Source organism: Lissotriton vulgaris, chromosome 7, assembly GCF_964263255.1.
Source record: "Lissotriton vulgaris chromosome 7, aLisVul1.2, whole genome shotgun sequence".
Taxonomy (NCBI): Eukaryota; Metazoa; Chordata; class Amphibia; order Caudata; family Salamandridae; genus Lissotriton; species Lissotriton vulgaris.
Window position 1 is genome coordinate 684,098,405 of NC_141695.1, and position 16,763 is coordinate 684,115,167.

At 46.4% G+C, this 16,763-nt stretch overlaps 1 protein-coding gene across 3 annotated transcripts in view; it reads left to right on the forward strand.

Moving 5' to 3' along the window:
* RNF135 (ring finger protein 135) overlaps window positions 1–16,763 on the forward strand; it is a 156,450-nt gene that overhangs the window by 94,384 nt on the left and 45,303 nt on the right. The window contains exon 7 of one of the 3 annotated variants that reach the window (XM_086930891.1): window positions 5,232–5,318. The exons of the other annotated variants lie outside the window; for them this stretch is intronic. Within the exon in view, the coding sequence (XP_086787017.1) occupies window positions 5,232–5,318 (87 nt within the window). The remainder of the gene's footprint in view (window positions 1–5,231; window positions 5,319–16,763) is intronic. 3 annotated transcript variants of the gene reach the window in all.

The window sequence follows — 16,763 nt, forward strand, 5'->3', positions numbered from 1 at the left end:
TAGAGTGAGGGCGATAGAGTGAGGGCGATAGAGTGAGGGCGATAGAGTGAGGGCGATAGAGTGAGGGCGATAGATAGAGTGAGGGCGATAGATAGAGTGAGGGCGATAGATAGAGTGAGGGCGATAGATAGAGTGAGGGCGATAGATAGAGTGAGGGCGATAGATAGAGTGAGGGCGATAGATAGAGTGAGGGCGATAGATAGAGTGAGGGCGATAGATAGAGTGAGGGCGATAGATAGAGTGAGGGTGATTGATAGATAGATAGAGTGATAGCGATAGATAGATAGAGTGATAGCGATAGATAGATAGAGTGAGGGCGATAGATAGATAGAGTGAGGGCGATAGATAGATAGAGTGAGGGCGATAGATAGATAGAGTGAGGGCGATAGATAGATAGAGTGAGGGCGATAGATAGATAGAGTGAGGGCGATAGATAGAGTGAGGGTGATAGATAGATAGAGTGAGGGCGACAGATAGATAGACAGAGTGAGGGCGATATAGTGAGGGCGATAGATAGATAGATAGGATAGATAGAGTGATGGCGATAGATGGATAGAGTGTGGACGATCGATAGATTGAGGGCAATAGATAGAGTGAGGGCGATAGATAGAGTGAGGGCGATAGATAGAGTGAGGGCGATAGATAGAGTGAGGGCGATAGATAGAGTGAGGGCGATAGATAGAGTGAGGGCGATGGATAGAGTGAGGGCGATAGATAGAGTGAGGGCGATAGAGTGAGGGCGATAGATAGAGTGAGGGCGATAGATAGAGTGAGGGTGATTGATAGATAGATAGAGTGATAGCGATAGATAGAGTGAGGGCGATAGATAGATAGAGTGAGGGCGATAGATAGATAGAGTGAGGGCGATAGATAGATAGAGTGAGGGCGATAGATAGAGTGAGGGTGATAGATAGATAGAGTGAGGGCGACAGATAGATAGACAGAGTGAGGGCGATATAGTGAGGGCGATAGATAGATAGATAGATAGGATAGATAGAGTGATGGCGATAGATGGATAGAGTGTGGACGATCGATAGATTAAGGGCAATAGATAGAGTGAGGGCGATAGTTAGAGTGAGGGCGATAGAGTGAGGGCGATAGAGTGAGGGCGATAGATAGAGTGAGGGCGATAGATAGAGTGAGGGCGATAGAGTGAGGGCGATAGATAGAGTGAGGGCGATAGATAGAGTGAGGGCGATAGATAGAGTGAGGGCGATAGATAGAGTGAGGGCGATAGATAGAGGGAGTGCGATAGATAGAGGGAGTGCGATAAATAGAGGGAGTGCGATAAATAGAGGGAGTGCGATAGATAGAGTGAGTGCGATAGATAGAGTGAGTGCGATAGATAGAGTGAGTGCGATAGAGTGAGGGCGATTGATAGATAGAGTGAGGGCGATTGATAGATAGAGTGAGGGCGATTGATAGATAGAGTGAGGGCGATTGATAGATAGAGTGAGGGTGATTGATAGATAGAGTGAGGGCGATTGATAGATAGAGTGAGGGCGATTGATAGATAGAGTGAGGGCGATTGATAAATAGAGTGAGGGTGATAGATAGATAGAGTGAGGGCGACAGATAGATAGACAGAGTGAGGGCGATGGAGTGAGGGCGATAGATAGAGTGAGGGCGATAGATAGATAGGATAGATAGAGTGATGGCGATAGATAGATAGAGTGAGGGCGATAGATAGATAGAGTGAGGGCGATAGATAGATAGAGTGAGGGCGATAGATAGAGTGAGAGCGATAGATAGATAGAGTGAGGGCGATAGATAGAGTGAGGGCGATAGATAGAGTGAGGGCGATAGATAGAGTGAGGGCGATAGATAGAGTGAGGGCGATAGATAGAGTGAGGGCGATAGATAGAGTGAGGGTGATTGATAGATAGATAGAGTGATAGCGATAGATAGAGTGAGGGCGATAGATAGATAGAGTGAGGGCGATAGATAGATAGAGTGAGGGCGATAGATAGAGTGAGGGTGATAGATAGATAGAGTGAGGGCGACAGATAGATAGACAGAGTGAGGGCGATAGAGTGAGGGCGATAGATAGATAGATAGGATAGATAGAGTGATGGCGATAGATGGATAGAGTGTGGACGATCGATAGATTGAGGGCAATAGATAGAGTGAGGGCGATAGTTAGAGTGAGGGCGATAGTTAGAGTGAGGGCGATAGTTAGAGTGAGGGCGATAGTTAGAGTGAGGGCGATATTTAGAGTGAGGGCGATAGTTAGAGTGAGGGCGATAGAGTGAGGGCGATAGATAGAGGGAGTGCGATAAATAGAGTGAGTGCGATAGATAGAGTGAGTGCGATAGATAGAGTGAGTGCGATAGATAGAGTGAGTGCGATAGATAGGGTGAGTGCGATAGATAGAGTGAGTGCGATAGATAGAGTGAGTGCGATAGATAGAGTGAGTGCGATAGATAGAGTGAGTGCGATAGATAGAGTGAGTGCGATAGATAGAGTGAGTGCGATAGATAGAGATAGAGTGAGTGCGACAGATAGAGTGAGTGCGATAGATAGAGTGAGTGCGATAGATAGAGTGAGGGCGATTGATAGATAGAGTGAGGGCGATTGATAGATAGAGTGAGGGCGATTGATAGATAGAGTGAGGGTGATAGATAGATAGAGTGAGGGCGACAGATAGATAGACAGAGTGAGGGCGATGGAGTGAGGGCGATAGATAGAGTGAGGGCGATAGATAGATAGGATAGATAGAGTGATGGCAATAGATGGATCGATTGAGGGCAATAGATAGAGTGAGGGCGATAGATAGATAGATTGAGGGCGATAGATAGAGTGAGAGCGATAGATAGATAGAGTGAGGGCGATAGAGTGAGGGCGATAGATAGAGTGAGGGCGATAGATAGAGTGAGGGCGATAGATAGAGTGAGGGCGATAGATAGATAGAGAAGGGCGATAGATAGATAGGATAGATAGAGTGATGGCGATAGATGGATAGATTGAGGGCAATAGATAGAGTGAGGGCGATAGATGGATAGATTGAGGGCAATAGATAGAGTGAGGGCGATAGATGGATAGATTGAGGGCAATAGATAGAGTGAGGGCGATAGATAGATAGAGTGAGGGCGATAGATAGAGTGAGGGCGATAGAGTGAGGGGCGATAGATAGATAGAGAGGGGCGATAGATAGATAGAGAAGGGCGATAGATAGATAGAGTGAGGGCGATAGATAGATAGGATAGATAGAGTGATGGCGATAGATGGATAAATTGAGGGCAATAGATAGAGTGAGGGCGATAGATGGATAGATTGAGGGCGATAGATAGATAGAGTGAGGGCGATAGATAGAGTGAGGGCGATAGAGTGAGGGGCGATAGATAGATAGATAGAGAAGGGCGATAGATAGATAGAGTGAGGGCAATAGAGTGAGGGCGATAGATAGATAGCGTGAGGGCGATAGATAGATAGAGTGAGGGCGATAGATAGAGTGAGGGCGATAGATAGAGTGAGGGCGATAGATAGAGTGAGGGCGATAGATAGAGTGAGGGCGATAGATAGAGTGAGGGCGATAGATAGAGTGAGGGCGATAGATAGAGTGAGGGGCGATAGATAGAGAAGGGCGATAGATAGATAGAGAAGGGCGATAGATAGATAGAGAAGGGCGATAGATAGAGTGAGGGTGATAGATAGATAGAGTGAGGGCGATAGAGAGAGGTGGCCTCGTGGTGGCCGTGGTGGTGTTAGTGGACGTGGTGGTGGATGTGGTGGACATGGTGGTGGTGGACATGGTGGTGGTGGATGTGGTGGTGGTGGACGTGGTTGTGGTGGTGGTGGACGTGGTTGTGGTGGTGGTGGACGTGGTTGTGGTGGTGGTGGACGTGGTGGACGTGGTGGTGGTAGTGGACGTGGTGGTGGTAGTGGACGTGGTGGTGGTAGTGGACGTGGTGGTGGTAGTGGACGTGGTGGTGGTGGACGTGGTGGTGGTGGACATGGTGGTGGTGATGGTGGAGGTGGTGGTGGTGTTGGAGGTGGGTGTGGTGGTGGACGTGGTCGTGGTGGTGGTGGACATGGTGGTGGTGGACATGGTGGTGGTGGATGGGGTGGATGTGGTGGTGGTGGACATGGTGGTAGTGGGTGTGGTGGTGGTGGACATGGTGGGGGTGGACATGGTGGACGTGGTGGTGGTGGATGCGGTGGTGGTGGATGTGTTTGTGCTCAATGTTCAGAGGGGACTGTCCCCTTCACGCAACAATAGTTGTGTTTACACAACAGAGCTGCCGGTTGCTCCATCAGTTGTTTTCAAGGATTGTTTGTGTTTAGAAACCGGTTCTGTGGCACTTCAAACAAGCAGTACACAAAGATTGAGGCAGTGTGCATAGAGCAGATAGCAGTATTGGTGGCGGTACACACAGAGTGAGGCTGTATGCAAGATGAGGTTAAAATGCGTGTACTAGGCCAAATGTATGCAGAAAACACCTAGCAGAAATGGAAACTGAACACAGAGTAAAGCTGTGTGACAAAGGCATGGTTTATAGAGGCAGTCGAAGAGTGTGGCTGTGTGCACAGAGCATATTGATGCATGGCAGCTGAATATGTAGGGATCTTTTGACTGGGTGTGAGTGTTTGATTGATTCAGATGCTCCATCCATCACCACCCCCCTTTTGTACCGCTTTTGGCCGCCATACGTGTGGCAGGGTATGCTCAGACGTGAGTCCCTTGCTCACTTTGCCACTGGATTCAAGCAAGCCGGGCTGAAGACGGCTGGAATGCCAGAAACCGGTCCTCGGAAGCTTGTTTCCGGTCCAGGGAAGACATGGCTTGGCAGTTCGGGCTGGACTGTTCCGATGAGGCACAGGGTCAGACTGATTTGCATATAGCCATGTCTGAACTGGGGTGGCAGAGTGGGCGTCAGTGCTTAATGATTCCAGCAAGTGCCAACCACCGGCTGATAGTAATGCAGTTATATTCTGCTATTTTCTTTTTTTTCCAGCGAGGGTTCTTGAGGTCTATTTTTGAAAATAATAAAAGATTTACAAAGCATCACATTCTGCACATTGCTCATAGGCAAATTCACGTATTTTCAGATGTATTCAACTATTTTAGAGGGCAGGCCAACCCAATAACAAAATATGGAGAACCTTCTATGTACAGTGATGCTTTGCATTTTATATCTTTGGATATGCAACACTGGCATTAAAGATATTTCTAATAACAAAGAAACTTATTCTTATTTTAGAACAATCTGTTTGTTTGTCTCCATTTCCAGGCATCTCCTCACCTGTGGCGGCCGCCAATAACACAGAGACTGATCTCGATGACCTGCCACATATCAAACCACACCGGTTTTCACTATGTAAGTGCATATCGCAATTTAATCCATTGTTGCATTTTGAGCAATACTGATTTTGAATAAAGTAACACTGTACACCAGTAGTTCCTACATTATGTGATTTAAAACTTTAAGACGTTTTGGAATGTGGCGTGCATTTATTACTCCAGGTAGTATAACATGTATTGCAGAATGTAGTTTGCTATAGTGTCCGATACTTTTGTAGCGGTCTAGTGTTCCCAACCTCCTCAGTTTCCACTGAACCGTCTTCCATTGTCTCCAAGCCCCATGTACAGAATAACCTGCTTGTGTGGCTGTACTTAAACTGAATCCTGACAGGGTTAGGGTAGGTCACTGACCATGCCATTAGTGATGTAATATGTGAGGTCATAAGCAGTGCATTGCGGGGGTGCGAGTTATAGCTATCTCAGCTAACTATAACTGCTGAATTTCTCTGGTTTTGTACGAGTGAAATTTTCAGCCTAACTATAACATACCTGTAACCTTTAGTTTTTTTCAGAGAATTTCTAAGGTTTTTCAAATGCTAATTCCTAACTATAATGAAACCTTTGTTTTCTTTCAAGAATATCTAAGGTTTTTTAAAATTCTATTTTATAATTGTAACACCCATTTTTTTTAACTGAGCCTTTAAGATTTTCATATTTTCTTTCTATAATTGTATATTGTATGTTATATTTATATGATATACCGCTTATTTTTTCATTTAGTATGTGTTTATCAGAAAGCATATTAAGAACTTGTTATTTGTAAGAATTTATTGATAAGGCACAACATTGTCTCACTTACTGTGGAGAATCTATGATCAGCAAATGTAAATTCACATTCTGAAAAATAATCTAAAGACATTTTTTAACCCCTTCGCTGCTAGGCTTTTTCCCCCCTGTGCTAAGCCTTTTTTTGGCTATTGGGGTAGTTCGCACTTAGGCCCCTGTAACATTTTGAGCACACAAGGCACAGCTTTCCAAACTTTTCATGTTGGTGATACACCCTTTTGTGAAAAAAAATTCAGTAACACGAGGAAGCGCAGCGAGCGAGCCTGAACCACCTATTGTGGGTTCGGGCCCCTCACACATCACACACACACACCCCACCCCGCACACAACTCCACACACACCCCACCTCACAGACACACCCCCCATTACACATCTCCCACACACACACCTCCTACACACACACATAACCCCCACACACTCAACCCCACACCCCCACACTCACTATCACACACCCCACACACACCCCACACACATCCCACACACACACACACACACCACACACACACACACCACACACACACACACACCCAACACACTCCCCACACACAGAGACTTGAGGGGCACTGTTAAAGGGTACCAGTGAGGGAATCAGTGGCAGAGGTGGCCTTTCCCTCCATCTGTCTCCCTCCGACGGTCGCCCTCCCTCCCTCTCTGTCTCAACTCCTCTCTGTCTCACTCCTTCTCTGTCTCCCTCCCTCCCTCTCTGTCTCACTCCTTCTCTGTCTCCCTCCCTCTCTGTCTTCCGCCCCCTCTGTCTTCCTCCCTCTGTCTCACTCCCTCTCCTTCCGACTGTCTCCCTCCCTCCCTCTCTGTCTCACTCCTTCTCTGTCTCACTCCCTCCGACTGTCTCCCTCCCTCTGTCTCACTCCCTCCCTCCCTCTCACTCCCTCCCTCTCTCTCTGTCTCACTCCCTCTCTGTCTCACTCCCTCTCTGTCTCCGTCCCTCTGACTGTCTCCCTCCCTCCCTCTCTGTCTCACTCCCTCTCTGTCTGGTATGAACAGCATATATATTTATTTACCGACATTGCAAGAGTGTTTATGTGGTCAAGCTGATAATTGCGGACAACATAAGTTACTTTCAGAAACTCAAGGACAAATATCTGGAAACAAACACATTAATTTACTAAAAATGAAAAGTTGTTATAGGGCGACAAAAAATGATGTATAATTAAGAAAAATTACAAGGTATTTTTTTAAGGATAATAATTTACTAAACATGGCAAACTGATATTTTGGAACAAAATTTGTGTGCTTAAATATATTTCAAGATGGTAGTCGATTAATAATTTGAGGACACAGTGATGATATTGACTAATCGGTCAAATGCAGAATGATCTGCCTTACTGCTGAGACGGTTGTTTCATCGATAAAGTGGAGCCATCTTATGTTCTATATTGGTAGATTTTACTAGCTTGTTAAGAACACACATACCAGCTGCCTGAGAACAGATTCTCTTCCAGCAGTGTTCTCCGTATCTGGTCTCTCAACCAGCAAGATTGAGCTAATCTGATAGACATCTCTGCTAACTGCTGAAAAGTGTGAAATCAGTAACGTATCATGCTTTTATCAAATAAAGCAGATAATCTATCAAAAGAGGCATACGGTAAAACTGAATGCAAGAGGAGCGAAAACCGAACACAAAGTTTTCCGGGTGTTGGCAGTTTCACACTGCACACACACATTATTTCAACTACTGAAGAAAGCTGTTTTTGAAGATTTGAAAATTGCACTGACAATTCTTATTGTAAAAGGCACCATTTGGTCCTTTTGTTTTCCTTTGTCGAGTGGGTGTGTGATGGGATGTAGACAGGCGCGCAACACCCTTTGGCCTCAAAGGGCTTCAACCCCCTCTCTCCCCCTCCTCCCCCCTCGTGTGTGGCAGCCCGGGATGAGACACTTCCCAGGCCCGCTCACGGCCTCACCGAGCACTTCACAGGTCGTTAAAGACCTTTTGCATGTTAATACGGCTTTGTTGTTGCTTGCCCCTTAAGAGCCCCTGCAGCTCCACTCTGCCGATGCGACACACCTACATGTGGGTCGCGACACAGTAATGTGTCGCGCCACATAGTTTGGAAAGCTGTGACATAAGGTATCCATGCTAAATTTGCGTCCTTTTTTTTACAACATCATGGGGATTCTAAAGGTGCCCAGGGTTTGTGGATTCCCCTAGAGGGGACCCAGAAATTAGCCAAAAGACAGCAAAATTTGGGGTTTTGGGTGGGGGGGGGGGAATATTGGAAAAAAGTGCTGCAAATGAAAATGTCTGGGTTTTTCCCTGCAAATGGTATCAAAAATGGTTTGTGGGGCTGAAATCAAAATGTTCACATATTTTAGGGAATTACAGACTTTTGACAGAAAACCAAAATTGTTTACACAGTTTTGGCATTTTGCTGGGACTATTGTTTGTGCTTTCAACCCCATTCTAGTTAATGGTAGAAATGGGTTTGAAAGCAATAATGGATCCTGGAAGCTATACATTTTTGAAAAGTAGACAACATTCTGAATTCAGCAAGGGGTCATTTGTGTGGATCCATCAAGCTTTCTTTAAAGAAATGTACAGTTAAATGTAGGAAAAATTGAAAAAAACCAGCCTTTTGTGTCAACTTTTTCACCTGTAACTTCTTCTAATTATGACTGCTCTTTAAAAACAATATACTGTTACATCCGCGGGACCTTACTGGTTGTGGGGATATATAGGACTTGTAGGTTCACCAAGAACCCGACGAACCCAGAGCCAAAAACTGAGCAGCGACTTGCAATGTTTTTTTATTATGTACCGGGTATATAGCAATTATTCTGGGAAAATGTATACATGGAAAAATCGGTACGAAAGTCACCTATGTATTTCTGAAATGGGAACAAAATATAGAGTTTGGAAACAGTAGATATTTGCACATCTCCGAAATTGGGAATACTCATTCTAGCATGAGAATTATCGGTCATTTTTCAAAATGACTTCTTTTTTACACATTGTCTTTCATTTGGAAGGTAGAAATGCAACGAAAGTGAATAGATAAAAACATTTGCTTTACAAATCTGAATTACCCTAAGTCTCCCAATAAAAATGGTACCTCACTTATGTGGGTAGGCCTAGTGCTCGCGACAGGAAACGGCACAAAACGCAATGTGGACACACCACAATTTCACAGTGAACAAGCATTTGCAATGCAATAGGAAAGTTTGAGCTATTGGTATTGTAAAGGACAATTTTTTTATTTATGTGTTGGTTTTGAAAATAGCGAAATTAATAGCTTTGTCATTTACAATGCCAATAGTTTTAACTTTCGCAAATGTGACACCAAAAGCATTTGTAATGCAATATGTGTTGTATTTACTTGACTTAGATGTATTGATATTACAAATAACAATGCCTTTTAATTTTTTTAAATAATTAATACTTAAATAAAAGCTATTGTAATTTATAATGGCAATAGCTTAAACTTTTGTAAATAACTTTTGTGAAGATTATGTTCAGTGTATTTTATTCTGATGAAAATCTAAGAACAGAAGTGAAATATTAACATCTTTTTGTGACATTTGTAATAAAGCTTGAAACATTGAGAGAACAAATTTGAACCAATTGTTGTTGAATGGTTGCACAGATTGATTCTGTGCTGGCGCTGAGTGATGTTGTGGTGGCATCAAGTGATGTTGTGGCGTTCAGAGATGCTGTGGTAGCGCATAGTGATGTTGTGGTGCCCCGAGTGATGCTGTGGTGGTGCGATAGAGTGCGATAGAGAGAGTGCGGGCAATAGATAGATAGAGGGAGGGCGATAGATAGATAGAGGGAGGGAGAGCGATAGAGGGAGAGCGAAAGATAGAGGGAGGGCGATAGCTAGAGGGAGGGCAATAGCTAGAGTGAGGGAGATAGATAGAGTGAGGGAGATAGATAGATAGATGGAAAGATAGATAGAGTGAGGGCGATAGATAGAGTGAGGGCGATAGATAGAGTGAGGGCGATAGATAGAGTGAGGGCGATAGATAGAGTGAGGGCGATAGATAGAGTGAGGGCGATAGATAGATTGAGGGCGATAGATAGAGTGAGGGCGATAGATAGAGTGAGGGCGATAGATGGAGTGAGGGTGATTGATAGATAGATAGATAGATAGATAGATAGATAGATAGATAGAGTGATAGCGATAGATAGATAGAGTGAGGGCGACAGATAGATAGACAGAGTGAGGGCGATAGAGTGAGGGCGATAGATAGAGTGAGGGCGATAGATAGATAGATAGGATAGATAGAGTGAGGGCGACAGATAGATAGACAGAGTGAGGGCGATAGAGTGTGGACGATAGATAGATTGAGGGCAATAGATAGAGTGAGGGCGATAGAGTGAGGGGCGATAGATAGAGTGAGGGGCGATAGATAGAGTGAGGGGCGATAGATAGATAGAGAAGGGCGATAGATAGATAGAGTGAGGGCGATAGATAGATAGAGTGAGGGCGATAGAGAGATAGAGTGAGGTGGCCTTGTGGTGGCCGTGGTGGTGGTGGTGGTGTTAGTGGACGTGGTGGTGAATTTGGTGGACATGGTGGTGGTGGAAATGGTGGTGGTGGATGTGGTGGTGGTACACGTGGTGGTGGTGGGTGTGGTGGTGGTGGACGTGGTTGTGGTTGTGGTGGTGGTGGTGGTGGACGTGGTGGTGGTAGTGGACGTGGTGGTGGTGGACGTGGTGGTGGTGGACGTGGTGGTGGTGGACGTGGTGGTGGTGGACGTGGTGGTGGTGATGGTGGTGGTGGAGGTGGTGGTGGTGGTGGAGGTGGGGGTGGTGGTGAACATGGTGGTGGTGGACATGGTGGTGGTGGATGGGGTGGATGTGGTGGTGGATGTGGTGGTGGTGGACATGGTGGTAGTGGGTGTGGTGGTGGTGGACATGGTGGGGGTGGACATGGTGGACGCAGTGGTGGTGGATGCGGTGGTGGTGGATGTGGTGGTGCTCAATGTTCAGAGGGGACTGTCCCCTTCACGCAACAATAGTTGTGTTTACACAACAGAGCTGCCGGTTGCTCCATCAGTTGTTTTCAAGGATTGTTTGTGTTTAGAAACCGGTTCTGCGGCACTTCAAACAAGCAGTACACAAAGATTGAGGCAGTGTGCATAGAGCAGATAGCAGTATTGGTGGTGGTACACACAGAGTGAGGCTGTATGCAAGATGAGGTTAAAATGCGTGTACTAGGCCAAATGTATGCAGAAAACACCTAGCAGAAATGGAAACTGAACACAGAGTAAAGCTGTGTGACAAAGGCATGGTTTATAGAGGCAGTCGAAGAGTGTGGCTGTGTGCACAGAGCATATTGATGCATGGCAGCTGAACATGTAGAGATCTTTTGACTGGGTGTGAGTGTTTGATTGATTCAGATGCTCCATCCATCACCACCCCCCTTTTGTACCGCTTTTGGCCGCCATACGTGTGGCAGGGTATGCTCAGACGTGAGTCCCTTGCTCACTTTGCCACTGAATTCAAGCAAGCCGGGCTGAAGACGGCTGGAATGCCAGAAACCGGTCCTCGGAAGCTTGTTTCCGGTCCAGGGAAGACATGGCTTGGCAGTTCGGGCTGGACTGTTCCCATGAGGCACAGGGTCAGACTGATTTGCATATAGCCATGTCTGAACTGGGGTGGCAGAGTGGGCTAAAGAACGGTGATGGATTAAACCCAGATCTTTTGACTGGGTGTGAGTGTTTGATTGATTCAGATGCTCCGTCCATCACCACCCCCCTTTTGTACCGCTTTTGGCCACCATAAGTGTGGCAGGGTATGCTCAGACGTGAGTCCCTTGCTCACTTTGCCACTGGATTCAAGCAAGCCGGGCTGAAGACGGCTGGAATGCCAGAAACCGGTCCTCGGAAGCTTGTTTCCGGTCCAGGGAAGACATGGCTTGGCAGTTCGGGCTGGACTGTTCCCATGAGGCACAGGGTCAGACTGATTTGCATATAGCCATGTCTGAACTGGGGTGGCAGAGTGGGCTAAAGAACGGTGATGGATTAAACCCAGATCTTTTGACTGGGTGTGAGTGTTTGATTGATTCAGATGCTCCGTCCATCACCACCCCCCTTTTGTACCGAACATGTAGAGTGAGGATGTAGCCGATGCAAAATGCGTGTAGAAAACAGCTTGGAGAGATGGAAGATGAACATGATGAGGCTGTGCGCACAGAATGCATGGGGGCATGGAGGCAGCAGGCAAGAGTAAGGCTGTGTGCAGGGAGGACATGGGGGTATGTGGTGTAAATAGGAAGAATGAGGTTCTGTGCATGTGGTCAAATGCATGTAGAGAACACTTGCAAGTTGAAAACCGAGTGAGGCTGTGTACACAAAGCCTATAGGGGCATGGAGGCAGTAGCGGAAGAGTGAGGCTGTGTTTTGAAAGCAAAATGCGTGCAGAGAACATGTAAGAGTGATGGAGGCTGAACAGGAAGTAAGACTGTGCACATAGAGCATATGGAGGCAGTAGAGGAAGAGTGATGTGTTGAAGGTAAAATGCACACAGAGAACATCTAGGAGGGATGGAAGCTGAACATGGAGCAAGACTGTCTACATAGAGCGCATGAGGGATGTAAGCAGTACACAAACAGTGGGCTGTGCGTTGAAAGCAAACTGCGTAGACCTAGGAAAGATGAAGGCTGAACATGGAGCAAGACTGTCTGCAAAGAGCACATGAAGACATGGAGGTAGTGCAGGAAGAGTGAGTGTGTGTGCAGAGAGTACATGGGGGATATAAGCTGAACATGAACAGTGAGCCTGTGTGCATGAGTAGGCAAATGCACAAGTCAAAATGCGTGGTGAAAAACCGTGAAAGATATGGGGTCTGAACACGGAGTAAGGCTGTGTGCCCAGAGCGCTTGTGGGCATGCAGGCAGTACACAACGAGTGAGGCTGTGTGTACAGAGCACATGGGGGTTTGGGGGCTGACAGGAAAAGTGAGGTTGTGTGCATGAGAGGCCAACTGCATGCAGAAAACACCTGGAATAAATAAAGGTAGGACAGGGAGTCAGGCTGTGTGCACAGAATGTATGGAGACAGTACAAGAAGAGTTAGGCTTCGTGCACAAACCACATGATGGCCTGGGGTGTACACGAAGAACGAAGCTATATGCATAGAACAGACTGCCAGGAAGGAGGCTGAACTTGATCAGTGATCCTTAATGGAGAGCGATGCCATTAAACACAAGTTGATAAAGCAGACAACAGTAGGATAATGCGCCTAATAAAAAGTAATGTAGAAGGATGTTATTCCCAAAATATAATAAACACTGGCAGTGAAAGTAAAATGTAGCACGCCCCTTAAAAAAGCACTGGCAGCCGCAAAAGAAAATCGGCCGCAAAATTAAAAAAAACGCGAGTGATTAGGCACGTATTTGTGTATGTGAAGTAGTGTGCATAAAGTGCGTGCGTGTGTAGTATATGTGGATGCACGGATGGTTTGTGAGATTGGTGTGTGTGCGTCGCGCTTCAAGAGCCTGGTGGGGGGGCAGGGGAGCAGCGAGTGGGAGGGAGGAAAGGAGCTTATGGGGTTGGGGTGTGAGTGAGGGGGAGCAGAAGCCTTTGATTGTGGTTTGCGAGGCCAAGCGCGCGCCTGGACAAGCTTCATGCTTGAGTGCCCAACATGCATTGCCCGAAATCTGGCTGGTTCAAGAGACTTTGGTTCAGTAATAATAGGTACGAGTTATAAATAACTCGACTTAAAAATGACCCTTTTTTTGGCAAAGGGCCTAGCTGTAGTTTTTTAACCCTAGCTCTGCCGGCACCTGGGGAAAACCTAGCAAACCTATACATTTTTGAAAACTTGACACCCAGGGGAATCCAGGATGGGGTGACATGACTGTCTCTCACCAGGTTCGGTTACCCAGAATCCCTTGCAAACCTAAAAAAGTGTCATAAAAACACATTTTTCTCACATTTCTGTGGTGGAAAGTTCTGGAATCTAAATGGATCCACAAATTTCCACCCACCCCGCATTCCCCAAAGTCTTACTGTAAAAATGGTACCTCACTTGCGTGGGTAGGCCTAGTGCCCACGACAGGAAACCGCGCAAAACACAACGTGAACACACCACAAATTCACAGTGAAAAATGATCCTTTTTTGGCAAAGTGCCTAGCTGTAGTTTTTTAACCCTAGCTCTGCCGGCACCTAGGGAAACCTAGCACACCTATACATTTTTGAAAACTAGACACACAGGGGAATCCAGGATGGGATGACTTGACTGGTTCTCCCCAGGTTCTGTTACCCAGAATCCCTTGCAAACCTAAAAAATTATCAAAAAAACACATTTTCCTCACATTTCTGTGGTGGAAAGTTCTGGAATCTGCGTGGAGCCACAAATTTCCACCCACCCAGCGTTCCCCAAAGTCTTCCCAGAAAAATGGTACCTCACTTATGTGGGTAGACCTAGTGCCCGCGACAGGAAACGGCCCAAAACGCAACGTGAACGCACCACAATTTCACAGACCTCAAATTTAGCTAGAAAAATCACTTCTTTCACACATTTTTGTGTGGGAATGTAGTGACATTACCAGACTGACATAAATTTCATACTCCCAGCGTTCCTCCAGGTCTCCAGATAAAAATGCAGCTTCACTCGTTCGGGAGGCCCAAGTCCCCGCTACAGAAAGGCTGTACATTTTGCAGGGGTGGGGGCATGGACATGCCCTTTATGGGCCCCCCCACCCTAATAATATATGCGCAAAAAAAAATCCCTGGCGTCTATTGGGTTTTTTGCCCCCCGAGGGGGGCAGATTGAAGGCTACTGCCCCCCAGGGGGGGCAAAAAGACTAAACTTTAACATTTATTTGGGGAAAGCAAATTTCCTTGCCCAAGGAGCCGCTCCCCCCTCTCTGGTGTCTAGTGGGTGGACCCCTGCTTGGGGATCGCCCTCCTGGGGCGATCCCCGAAGGAGATCCACTGGGGAGGGGTACCCTTGGAAAGGGGCGATTCTCCCCTTTCCAATGATACCTCTCCCGTCTTTCTACGTGCCCAGGGGGCTGAAATAGCCCCCTGAGCACATATAAAGTGAAACTGAAATGAGCCGAATGATGACAGCACGACGTGCGCCTTGATCGTCATTGCACACAAACCAGGGTGGCCTCGGGAGTTGGGAAGCTCTTCCCCAGCTCCTGAGGCTTTGGAGGAGAAAAACAAATCCCTCTGCTGTCTGCAGCAGAGGGATTTCGTGCCCCTGTGCTCATGACGGAATGGTTCCATCATGAGCACAGGAGCACCTATGCTCATGACGAAACCGTCCTGAATATCGCACACAATGAAAAAAATTCATTTTGGACACTTAACTTGTGTCACTAACACACCAATTTCTCAAACATGAGGTCAGAGTATCTCCACCCTGACCACTTATGTTACCTTGCAGACAAATTTTCAGCCCCGAGATCCGTTCCTGACTGATAAAATGGCAGCCCCAGCTTTCTGTTCAGGTTGCGTCCAGCCAATCAGAACATTCCCGTTGGCACACGCATTCATGAATCATCGCAAAATCACTCCGAAATATCTGCGGTCAGTGATATATCTATAAGTTCCGACTTAAATTTCTCAGAAACTACTATATAGACTTTTACTAAATAACAAAAAGCACAATCTGCGTAACAACATCTACCTTTCTAGTGTAAATCCGTCCAGTGGTACAGTTGCAGGTTCGACAACGCGTTCCTATGGGAATTAACATTACAGACACACCCTTTTCTCGTGCCCCTATTTCTCGGTCCACACTGCACGGATCACCCCCCAAACTGTCCAAGACACACAGAATCTACTTTGACACTTTTTAAAAATGTATGAAGATTAGTCAAGCGACGTGGAAGTTATAGGTAAGTCAAAAAATGTTTTTCCTATGGAAACTAGGTCCTAACTATAACTACCTACTGACGACTGCCATTAGGTAATATATATTTATCTATACTATCTTGTAGAGACTTCTAACTGCAGTTTTCTTACCTTAGACTTATCCGCAGGCATCAAAAAGGATCCGGAAATCTTTCTTGAGTGCCCGGAGGTGGCATTGTTAGGCTCCACTTGGCGTCATCCTCACTGGAGTGACACTCATGGTGCCTTTATAGATGCCACCCCACTGCGCTGACATCATTTCTTTTCTTTCCATGCCAGTTAGCACAGATCGGGGAAGAGCTACCCCTAGTCAATTTTTTACTAGTTTTTTCTAACATTTTGTCAAAGTGTTTTGAGTTTTTTTCCACCAAGTGTGGCAGTTATGTCATCCAAAAAGGCTGGCTTCAAGCCCTGAGGCGCTTGCCACTGCTTGATGTTGGTGACAGACCTGCACCTTGTATGCTTCTGGTGTCTTGAGCGTGACCACGGCCCTAAGGCCTACTTTGATTGCTGCGCCATGCACCTGAAGACCTTCAGGGAGCGATCCCTCAAGCATCTGGCCGCTCGACATTCGATGCCACAACGATACAGATACCAGTTGAGAGGAAGGTCCTGGGAGCATTTGCAGAGTCTGAGAAGCTCTTTGCACCTGAAGTCACCGGGCCATTCTGATAAGTCCCGCCACAATAAGAAGACATAGAAGTGCACTTCGACTTCACCTCGTCTGTCGGCCCACAAGACAAGGGAGCATCACTTGAGGCCTGGCTCCGTGGTTGGCCCAGCACCTGGTCCAACTCAGCCCCTCCCCTAGTTTCCAGGAGCCGTAGTTAAGCCCTGCCCAATT